This window comes from Vulpes vulpes, chromosome 3 (genome assembly GCF_048418805.1).
Source record: "Vulpes vulpes isolate BD-2025 chromosome 3, VulVul3, whole genome shotgun sequence".
Lineage (NCBI taxonomy): Eukaryota > Metazoa > Chordata > Mammalia > Carnivora > Canidae > Vulpes > Vulpes vulpes.
Window position 1 is genome coordinate 124,826,383 of NC_132782.1, and position 12,419 is coordinate 124,838,801.

At 33.7% G+C, this 12,419-nt stretch overlaps 1 protein-coding gene across 5 annotated transcripts in view; it reads right to left on the reverse strand.

Moving 5' to 3' along the window:
* Positions 1 to 4,119: 4,119 nt before the first annotated feature.
* SLC35A3 (solute carrier family 35 member A3) overlaps positions 4,120 to 12,419 on the reverse strand; it is a 53,728-nt gene continuing 45,428 nt past the window's right edge. For all 5 annotated transcript variants that reach the window (XM_072754519.1, XM_072754520.1, XM_072754518.1 and 2 more), the window contains one exon: positions 4,120 to 8,468. In XM_072754519.1, coding sequence (XP_072610620.1) covers positions 8,378 to 8,468 — 91 coding nt within the window. In that variant the 3' untranslated portion in view covers positions 4,120 to 8,377. The remainder of the gene's footprint in view (positions 8,469 to 12,419) is intronic.

Genomic DNA, 12,419 nt, shown 5'->3' on the forward strand with positions numbered 1-12,419 from the left:
TGAAAGAAGAGGGGACATTGGGAAAAGGGAAATAGTCTTTTTAAAAATAGAATATAAACTAATAAAAGCAGAAGAAAATTAGAAAATTAAAAATTTCAATTTTTATAATTTATTTTATTTTAGAGTGTGTGTGCAAAAGAAGTGGGAGAGGCAGAAAGAGAGAGAATCATAAGCAGGCTAATAAGCATAAAATTAGAAAATTAAAAATTTCAATTTTTATAATGTATTTTATTTTATTTTAGAGTGTGTGTGCAAAAGAAGGGGGAGAGGCAGAGAGAGAGAGAATCATAAGCAGCCCACCATGGAGTCCCACTCAGGGCTTATCTCATGACCCTGAAATCATACCTGAGCCAAAATCAAGAGTTAGAGGTTTAACTGATTATGCTACCCAGGTGCCCCTGAAAATTAAAAAAAATTAAATCACCATTTTGCACCTCAGTGTAGTATAATAAATGATTCAGCTAAGAATCATCAATTGATGCTTAATTTATTGAACAAAAGGACTGTTAGGTAAAGAGTATTCCCATGGTGCCAAAACTTTGCTTTAGAGGCTACTAATTACTAAGTAGAAGAAAAATGACCTTTACAATGGAAAGACCTGGTAGTCAACACCTTGACCAAATGACTGATTATTGTCTTTAGTGTGATAAAATACAAAATCTATAAAATCATCTATGAAATATTCTTTCCAAAAACAAGCTGAAGCTAATCAAACCTACAGACTCCACTTCTAGTTCAAATGAAATACAAAGAATAAAGGGAACAAGTCAAAGGATACAGACAGATCAACGAGAGGAGCTAACTGATTTAGATTCTTTAAAAAATCACATCATGGGTGAAAAAAAGCCAAAGGGGTGCAGGGAAGGATCTTCTAGACTAATAAAACAATAGAATACAAAGCATGAAACCTCAATTATATCCTGGCTCAAAAACAAATATCTGAGTATGAACTTAGATGATACAATAAAATTAATTTAAATTTTCTTGAGTATGATAATGGTATTGAGTTAAATACAAAAATGTCCTTAGGATATGCATGCTGAAGTATTTTAGGAGTCCAGGGTCCTGATGAAGCTAGTATGGAAAAATGTTGGTAACGTTGTATTTAGGTAGAGAGTAAATGAGTACAACATTCTTTCAACTTTTATGTTGAAAAATGTAATTTTTTTCAAAATGAAAAACTGAAGAAATTTAAATGAAAACGTCTTTAACAGTGATTACTTTGTGAATGCATGGAGATAACCCATGAATTTTTGAAACCTAAGCTGGCAAAATTTGTCATAGCATGACTGAAGCTATTAAAATGGCAATAAGGGGCACCTGAGTGGCTCAGTGGTTGAGCGTCTTGCCTTTGGCTTATGGCGTGATCCTGGGATCAAGTCCCACATCACGCTCCCTGTGGGGAGCCTGCTTCGCTCCCTGCCCGTGTGTCTCTGCCTCTGTGTCTCTCATGAATGAATTAAAAAAAAAATCTTTAAAAAACAATGAAATAAAATAAAGGAGACCATGTAAGTCCTCAATCATTAGAAAACATGTTTTTGTATACGCAGTGTCTTTTATTATTTATTTATTTATTTATTTACGCAGTATCTTTTAAAAAACACTTGGGGCACCTGGGTGGCTCAGTTGGTTAAGCATCTGCCTTTGGTACAGTTCATGATTCTGGGATTGAGCCCCACATGAAGCCCGATGTCAGGCTCCCTCCTTAGCAGGGAGTATGCTTCTCTCTCTGCCCCTCCCTCCACTTGTGCTCACTCCCTCTCTCAAATAAAAAAATCTTAAGAAAAGCAAACAAAAACAAGCACATTCACAATTTTGTTACAAATATGTAAGTTTGATTTGCTAAATTTAGCTAAACTCCTTAAATACCTTACATTTAATGCACATTTTAGTAAGAGTGTATTTTCAGACGATTACCCCCCATTGTAGCGATATCCATTCTTCTTTTAGATTTTCAGGGAGGTCTATTTTTAAAAGGTTGAAAATGTGTAACTCAAGTAAACTATTTCCAAAGGAATAATATGTTACTTTTTTCTTTTTTTTTAAGATTTTATTTATTTACTCATGAGAGACACAGAGAGAGAGGCAGAGACACAGGCAGAGGGAGAAGCAGGCTCCATGCACGGAGCCCGAAGCAGAACTCAAAGCAGGACTCGATCCCAGGATTCCAGGATCACGCCCCAGGTGAAGGGAGGTGCTAAACCGCTGAGTCACCCAGGGATCCCCTGTTACTTGTTTTAAAGAAGTTATTTTTATGTATTAGAAATCCTAAACGAATAAATGTAAATAGGTTCATAAATAAAAAATTGGTTAGATCCAATGGAGGGCTGATGCTTAACTCTAGCAAAGGATTAGGGGAAATGTGGACCTATCAATTAACAGTGAGCCTATACTGTCAGCCAAAGTAGGCTGGTGCTCCCCCTGCCCGTGCTTTCTGTCAAATAAATTTAGAAAAGAAAAAAGAAAAAAAAAGTACCAGAAAAAGAAATCCTTCCAGAGAGGCATTTATGTTCTAATGCCTGAAGTGGCAAAATAAATAAATAAATAAAATAAGCTCGGGACGCCTGGGTGGCTCATTGGTTGAGCATCTGCCTTCAGCTCAGGGAGTGATCCCAGGTATAGGGATGGAGTCCCACATCAGGCTCCCCACGGGGAGTCTGCTTCTCCCTCTACCTGGGTCTCTGCCTCTGTGTCTCTCGAGTAAATAAATAAAAAAAAAATCTTAAAAAAAATAAAAGCTCAAAATTGTATATTAATATACAGTATGTCTATAAATTAATTTTTAAATTTGTTCTTTAAAAAATAGCTCTGCATTGAATAGTCATTAAACATTAGCACTAAAAACTAAATAATACTGTATGTGCTCCTTAGCACTATATCTGATTATAAATGTTTTTCTACACTCAAATCATAAGTTCAGAATCATTTGACAACATTTCTGAAATTAAGTATAAAAGACTCTATAAACAACTGTCATTGCTGGTGTCATCCTCATCAGTTCAGAAGAATGTGTGTAGACATAAATGGCCACTGTGTAAGGAATTTGGCCTTACCCGAAGAAAGTTCTGGACTACATCTTTAGGACCTCACACCTGAATATTTATGCTAACAGATGACTGAAGATGAGCCTCTGTAACCTGATGTCAGCCAGTTTTCCAGGGAGGGGAAGGGCTGGAGAGTTCAACCATCTAGGCAAAGAATCAGTCATGCCAAGCAATAAAGTTTCAATGAAAATTTGGACACCAAAACATGAGTGAGCTTTCCTGATCGGCAATATTGTATGTATACTATGGCCAGAAATAGATAACTGTCCGTGACCCCAAAGGGAGTAAACAACTGGAAAGGACAACTAGAGTTTGGACCCCTCCTAGACTTTATCCTATATGTCTCTTCCTTTGGCTGGTTCAAATTTGCATCCTTTCCTGGTAAAAAAACGTGATTGTGAGTATAATAGTCTTCAGTGAGTTCTGTCTTTCTAGTGAATTATTGGGAAACCTCTGAATTTGCAGTCACCAAGACTCTCTACTATACCAGAATTTCACATCTTTAGGATTTAAAGGCAACTATACCAGAATTTCACATCTTTAGGATTTAAAGGCAAGTTATTTCCTCTTTGCTGTTTTCGTTTTTGGAATATGTATGTTATAATCAATCCTGCTTTGAAACAATTCAAAACTTTTAAGGATCTTAAGAAAGACTACTTACTAATGCTGGTCACTATCTGTTGAATGGCAGTAATTATCTGAAAGATTCGATTGTGAGGTGTATTTGCATTGCATTGGAATTCAAGGAGTATGATATACTTCCAACAAAAGAAGTATTCCAATTCCAGAAAGATGTAAAGATTTTCAGTTAATGCTCTTCACAAAAAGAAACCAAAGTATGCATTTTTAAATGCTGATATTCTCAAATAAATAAATTAAATGATGATAGTCTTTAGTGAACTTTAAAACAAAGCATTTCGTACAAGGTTATTTCACTAATAGAGATGGAAATGAATGAAATCCTTCATATTGCTTACCATTTGATGTCTGTGCACTGAATTGACAGTCACAAAGAAGCAACTATATTCAATGATTTATGAAGAAAATATATACCAATTACTGTAATCACTTAACCTTGAGGCTAGCAAAGAGATAATTTATTTAAAACAACAACAACAAAAAATTAGGCTATTATCACACAGAGAAGTTCTAACTAGTTTAAATAAAACCCAGTCTTCCATGCTAAAGTATAGGCTAGAAAAAAGGAATGAAGATCACACATGATAAAGGTAACTAGAGAGGTATAGAAAAGATCAGGGAGTCATTTTTGATATATATAGAAGAGTCTAATTAATAGTTAAATCAAACAGGTGAAAAGGGAAACAAGGAAATATAGGAAGAAATTTATATAGTTAATTATGAAAATCTTTTTCATAAATCTACTAAATAGATAATAACTGGATACCAAAAAACGACAAAGAGAAATTGATCCATTAAAAAGCCATTTAACAAAAGACCAATTTTTTATACATTCCTCTAAATTATGTCCATAAAAAATTAAATATACAAATCACATTCCCAAACTCAAAGGAATCTTTCCAAACAAATGAAATACAGAGACATACGAATAAATTCAAAATTCAAATCATTAAAAAAATATTTTAAAAATCACAGTAAATTATATCTTATAATAAGAAATAAAACAACCAAATGAAGGCTATATACCTTTGTTAAAGTTTCAAAAGCTCAATGATGGAGCAACGGTGCATAATTATTTATTTAAATTATTTATTTAAATAAGTATTGTTTACTAATGCTTATATACTTACTTTAACATTGTTAGATAATAGATTTAAAGAGCAAATGTTGAAACATCCAAAAAATTGAATTATAGTTATTCGTAAAATGTCAATTTCCCCATGTGTCCAAAGTTGTGAATTACAGTAATATCCTCCAGAAAAGTCAGGTATTTGGTAAAGCAAGGCACATAGGACCAGATTTTGATAAAGGTGCTTTTTCTTTGGTCCTGTAATTATTTTAAATATGCTACATAACTGGGAGATTATTAAGATGACTTTCAATATAGCATAAATAACTTTCATAAACCTTTTCTTATGTAAAGCATACATCCATGTGTAATTAAATATTATAACAATGAAAGTGTAAATAAAATGAATGATGCTAAAGCCTATTTTTAAAAACAACTCAGTTGAATGACAATACAATGACATTTTAAAAGTCTAGTAATTTGATATGTAGGAAAAGTGTAGCAATTCTTAATAATCAGTATTACACTGAATCTACTGGGCACAAAGTCAATTGGTTTCTTTTCAGATTCTGTCTCCTTAGAATCTAGTTTAAATATCAAACTACCTTTCCTTCAATGAAACTGTGACATTCAAAATAAATTGATGTAAACATTTAAGTTTTGCATCTCTAAACTACAATTTCCACCATAAAAGTAGCCTACAGCTTCCCTAAAATCACTTATTAAAAAACTGATGATTTTACTGTATTGAAACATCTACATGTTGAATTTCAAACTTTTCTTCCCAAATACCATATTCTTAATTTATATTATAACTATCAACTGGCACTCCTCTCCCATGAATTAGGACATTTTTATAATGAACAAAGTAGTTGAGAGATAACAAGTAAACTTTTAAAAGTAAGAATTTAAATAATCAAGAAGTCATCATTATTTAAGATTGATACAATAAGGCTTTTGGAGGTCATCAAAACACACCACACACACACACACACACACACACACACACACACACAAATGGCATTATCTGTTAAAATGACATGGTCTACAAACAGGCTCACCTTCTCAAGTACAATTCCTTCTCGATGAATTAAAAATTATAAGCTACACAACCCAATCTCTGTTAACAACTTCAAACCCTCTAGAAAAGCAAGATATAAATTAAGTTGTCTAATAAAAGTTTGGTTTGAAAATGTGCTTTGGACTACTTTGTCCTTTCTCACAAATCTTGCTTATATTTTTACAAGCTTAATTGAGAATCTTGAAAATTCTGTTATCTTGGACACCTGAAAATATATTATGGTAATTAACATGTCTGATAGCCAGTATTTGCTTTTATCATTTTTTTTAAGGGACAGACTAAGCCTGAGTTAACAATTAGTTGTAAATGTACATTGAATTAATATATATTAGTACCCCACTAGTACTCCCATGTGGGCTGAAGATAAATCTTTGTATTTACTCTTGAATTCTTTGCATTTGCAGGATTTAGATTTCACTCAGCAGTAGACAGTAAGATGTAAGTCTGAATGCTGTTACAATCTAAAAGCACCATGCTCGGAATGTGGTAAATTTATTAAACAAATACTCTCAAAGGTGGTGACTGAAAATCATAGGTCAGGCTTCCAGAAAATTTGGTTAGTTCCAACTTGTAATCACTAGCAAATTGATTTAAGATATTTTGTCATTTTTTTTAATTTTTAAAATATTATTTATGTATTTATTCATGAGAGACATACAGAGAGAGAGAGGCAGAGACACAGGCAGAGAGAAGCAGGCTCCATGCAGGGAGCCCGATGTGGGACTCGATCCCGCGACTCTGGGATCACCCCCTGAGCCAAAGGCAGATGCTCAACCGCTGAGCCACCCAGGCGTCCCTATTTTGTCACTTTAAACACTTGTGAACTCTGAATGGAATAGATTAGCCTGTGTCCTATAGAGACTAGGTTTGCATAAGCAAAGTAACACAGTCCCATAAGCCAAAGTACCCAAAAGTTTGTAACATAGTATTTTTGAGCCAAATTCTATTTAACAAAATCCATCATAACTATACAAAAATATTTTTTTACCATTTTTATATTATTAGAATGGGAGACTTTAAAAATATATAAAGCATAAATGAAAAAATAAAGTAAAATACTTCTTATACACAATTGGTAATTCTACCTATAGTCAATAATTAAATTAAACCCATAACCCAATTTTAGAAAGTTCTTGCCCACCAATTCACCTTACCATTTTTGCTATATTTTCTCTCTCTCAAAACAACTTATTAAATAACTCATGTAATTTACAACTTCAACTCCAGTGCTAATTAAAATGGAAAAGAAACCACTATTTTAAATCAAAGTGGTGGCTCCTTCCCAGCAGCTTTTATAGGGTCACAGAAAGGGAACTCGGAATTCGCTACCTCTCCCAGATGTATTCCTGGGGAGGATGGGTTTATGAGAGGCCTAAAAGGTCCTTCTCAGCAGCCTTCAGTTTACAGCTTTAGGGCCACTTAAAATAATGTGATATCATGCCAATCTGGAATGTCTCAAAGGTCATTTTGGTCTCAATTTATTGACATCTATACTATAATTATTTTGGTTGTTTTTTTAACAGTTGTAGATTAAAGGAAATTTTTTACAGAGCAATGACTAAAATATTCATTTAAAGACATTCTAGTTGTGTACAGTATATACTTTGATAGTTCAAAATTCTCCAAATGGAGATATTAGACAATAATTATTTTAAATTATTAAATGAGTATTTAATCCTTTTAAATTACATTTTGAAACTTTAATGGAAATTACCACATACAGAAGCTTAATTTAAAGAAATATTAAGGATTTATCTGATTTACAGAAAAGAAATGCAATTAAGAGATTAAAGACAAAACTCCATTAGTGCAGAATCTGGCTCCTGTCTAGCACAGGAGCAACTGGATTGCTTTCAGCAGTTTCAAAGCACTAAAAGATCTTAAAATGTAGATGGAGAAACAGATGTATTTCCCTACATTAAATTTAAATATGAATTTTATTTTCTCACAAATTAGACCCAGAACGTAACATTATCATTTTATGTAGTTGAACAAATGACATTTAGCAATCCTTTCTTTAGTAATCTTTTGTATAAATATAAAAATCTCAGATACATGAAAATGTTATTCAAATCATACTTCTATTCACAGCTTAATAGGCAATTATAATTTTCAAACTTTGAATATTCCATGTGATTTGATATTTCTGTACAGAAAAAGATAAAAAAATTTAATAAGGTTAAATAGATCTAACTTGCAAAAATTGGTATCTGATATTTGTTGTGTGCTCTTGCAAAGAGTGCATAGAACATTTCTGCAGCAATCAAAAGGTAAAATCTTTTTAAACTCAGATTTCAAGTTTTCTCCAATAATTATTCTAATCCCTGGAAATACTTTCAAGCTTTGATATCTAGATGTAATAGGTATTTCGTTAACATATACATATATTTTATCCTTAAACTTTTATATTTTCAAACCATTTGAACAATATGATGAGATTCAGCATGATGATATCTTCTTAGAATCTGTAGAAGTCCTCTATGCAAGATTAATGTTGAGATTCCTAGTGCACCATTTGAAAAACCAGTTAAAGATAGTATACGACTATGCTTTAGTAGGATTGCCTGTAGGTTTGGGATCATAACCATATAGGAAAGTAGCTGTTATTACAAGGATGGCTCCAAGGAAAAAGACACTAAATAGATGAAGAAAGAAATGAAAAAGAGAAAATCAGATTAAAAGCAAAACAAATTCTATTTATTCACTTATAAAAATAATTATAATTTGGGAAAAAATGTTCTAGTATATGGCTAACAAATCCTGAGTACTTATTACAAATACTGAATACTTAGTACATTCTAGGTACTCAAACCTACTCTAGGTACTCAAACCATGTGTTTTACATGCATCTCATTTAGTTCTTATAACCACCCTACGAAGAAGTATTAGTATTGTCCCTATTTTTGTATATATGAGGAAACTGAAGGTTAGAGAGTTTAAGTAACTAGCTTAAAATCTTACAACTTTAAGTAGAAAATGAGATTCAAATCTAGGTATACATGACTGTAGAGCTTGTACTTTCATCCACCGCACTATATTGTCTCTGAAAGTAAAGACGTTTTAAATGTATTTCCCCGGGACACCTGGATGGCTCAGTGGTTGAGCGTCTGCCTTTGGCTCAGGGCGTGATCCTGGATTCCCGAGATCAAGTCCCACATCAGGCTCCTTGCATGGAACCTGCTTCTCCTTCTGCCTATGTTTCTGCCTCTGTCTCTGTGCCTCTCATGAATAAATAAATAAAATATTTTTAAAATAATAATAAATAAATGTATTTCTCCTTAATAAGTCTTTTTCCTACAATATTTGAAAATATAACCAAAAAATGACATTCTTTTTAGAACAAAGTTCAGTTTTTTGTTTGTTTAGCAAAGTTCAGTTTAAAATCTAAGGTAGTAATAAAACTCAGGACCAATTTCATAGGAGATGCTTTAGAAAAGGAAATTTGATTAAATGAAGGTACATTTGGTTTATTCTTCATTTTATCAATTCATTGATATAATATACCTTATTATAAATAGGAAATGAATTAAACTGGTATGGAACTTAAAGTGGAGATAAACTGAATACCAATCTTAACTTTTAAGATGCACATTCTTTAAAGTGCTATTACAGGGACATGAGTTAGTCTTGGTTTTAAAGGTTCTATAACAATTCAAAGTCACTCTCATGCTTTACAACAACAAACATTTGTTTCATAAAGGAAAAAGATCACAGACCTTATTATGACATAAAGGGCCTCTCCTAATGTGGTCCCTCCAACCTCATCTCCCATATTCCACCCACCCAATCTATAATTCAGCCACTCCATTCAGTGAACACTGTGTGCCTTTCAGGACAGTGCCCTTGTAGAGGCTACTCCCTCTGCCTGCCATGTCCATTCTCCAAAGAAAATTGATTATTCATAACTGAGGTCTAATGTCTCCAAGACTCACTACCCTAGGCAGAGGTACTCTATGAGAACATTTGTTATACCATATTAAATAATACATTATTTACATGTTTGCACATGCTTAACCATGTGCTCCTCATTCATCTTTATACCTGAGTGCCTAGGACATAGAGGGAACTCAATAACTGTTGTAATAAATATTTAGTGTTTAATAGCTTGATGTAAATGGGCAACAAAATTTTCAAAAGCCTTGGCTATAGGTACATGTGTAAGATTAAGATAGCATAAAACTTCCTTTAGGGCAGCCCAGGTGGCTCAGCGGTTTAGCGCCACCTTCAGCCCAGGGCATGATCCCAGAGACCCGGGATCGAATCCCACGTCAGGCTCCCTGCATAAGGTAGCCTGCTTCTCCCTCTGCCTGTGTCTCTGCCTCTCTCTCTCTATGTCTCTCATGAATAAATAAATAAAATCTTTTAAAAAAAACTTCCTTTAATATCTCTTGAGGAAAATTATTACCATAGGAATATTTCATAATTATTTAAGCTTTGGATAAGCTTCTGACTTAAAACTTTCTTCATCAGGCATTCTAACCTTTGCCTGGCTTTCTGGACCTCTGGATTACACAGAACCATATCCTCAACTGAAAAGTTGTCTGATCTGATTTCCTACCCACTGCAGGAATCCATTCGATGAAATTCCTAACAGGATCTACTAGAACACCTAATACATCAGGAAATCTCCTGCTTGTCAAGACAGCCATTTTTAGATGGTTCTGAGAGAAAAAAATTTTGGGGAAAAAACTATTCAAATACAATGATTATTTCAAGGAGTTGAGCACCTGATTTCCAACAGAACTGTATATTTACTTTATTGATGCACTGATCATAAAGTTCTCATTTATTAACATGTCTGTCTTTCTAATCACTGTGCTCTCCTCTAAGAGAGGAAACCATATCTCATTCACACATTTCTGTTTTTCCAGGATCTAGTACAGTGAAAGGAAGGTACATAGTGGACACTTAATAAATTTTTGATAAAAGAATAAACAAGCCTAAATGCAAGGATGGTATCAATAAGCAATGTAATCAACACAAGAAAAATAAGTTAGGAAAGGGAATAGAGATACCTAGCAGTCAGCTGAAAATAGGGATCTAGAGTTGAAGTTGGGACTTATCTTCATAGACAGGACAAACAAGAAGACATGGCAGTGGATGAAATGAACGAGAGAGTGAGTAAGGATTGATAGGTTACCAAAGGAGCAGTCAGGGGTACCATTTCTGAGAAAACAACAAACAAAACAAAACAAAAAGCAGTTTTAGGAAGTGACATGGGGATAAAGGAAAATATATTAATACATTTGGAATAAAGATCATTGGATTTATTGCTCAAGAGGTGTTCTTCACAAAAACAGAATACATAAAGATAGAGGGTCTAGTTAAACTATAAGAAAAATAATCCATTTCTTTCATCTGACTCAGTGTCAAAACATTCATTCATTTAATAATAACAGAATCATTGTCTTTTCTTGTCTTCTTTCCAACTTACCTTACACGGTCCCTCAGAAACATAGATTTACATGCAGGTGTATCTTACTGACAAACTAGTACTCTTTTGTCCCTCTACTGATTTATCTTTTCATTTACTTGCTTATTGTTTATTCCTTGCATGATTCAAAGATTTAGAGTTAATACCCTGACTCAGCTTTATATGAGGTTTTTTTTTTTTTTTTTAAAGGTATGCCTTTTCATATGTACTCTAAAAATCTATACTTCCAGGGGTGCTTGGGTGGCTCAGACAATTAAGCCGTCTGCCTTCCGTTCAGGTCCTAGAGTCCTGGTATCGAACCTGTATAGGGCTCCCTGCTCAACAGAAAGCCTGCTTCTCCCTTTCCCTCTGCTACTCCCCCAGCTTGTGCTCTTTCTCTCTGTCAAATAAGTAATTTTAGAAAAAAATACAGTTCCAAAATATCTAAACTAATTTAAAGTTCCAAACATTCTCAAATAATATAGAAGTGAATAATTTCCCCACTTAATGAATAGAGAAAACACATGAAGATGTAGATCTTAGTTGTTAAGTTAGTCTTGCTAGCTAAGGAATTCATTCCCATACCAAACTAGAAACAAATACTTTTAAATTCATGTCTCAGAAAAATTACACATTTCAACATGTGTGTCCCAGACCTATCATCCAGGTTGCTCGAAGGATGAAACCATAAATGTTCTATATAGAAATATAAAGAGCATATTATGTTTTTCTACTGCCATATTCCATCCATAATCCTATCTTACTCTCAGTAACACAAATAAACTTTACTAGTTGTATTAAAATTTTAAGATCTTGGAGGTGCTTGGGTGGTTTAGTTGGTTAAGTGTCTGCCTTCACCTCAGTCATGATCCTGGGGTCCTGCGATGGAGCCCAGCTTTGGGCTCCCTGCTCAGCGGGGAGCCTGCTTCTCCCTTTCCTCCCTGCTCCTGCTCTCTCTCGCTATCTTTGTCTCTCTCTCTCTCTCTCTCTCTCTCTCAAGTAAATAAATAAGATTTTCAAAAAAATTTTAAGATCTTCAACATTCATTCAAACACACAGAGTACCTTTTATAGGCCAAGCTATAGCCTTGCTTATAAAGTAAATTTGAGCTAAGACCTAAAGATGTGAGAGAGTTTGTCATGTGAATACACAGTGGATGAGTATTCCAAGATG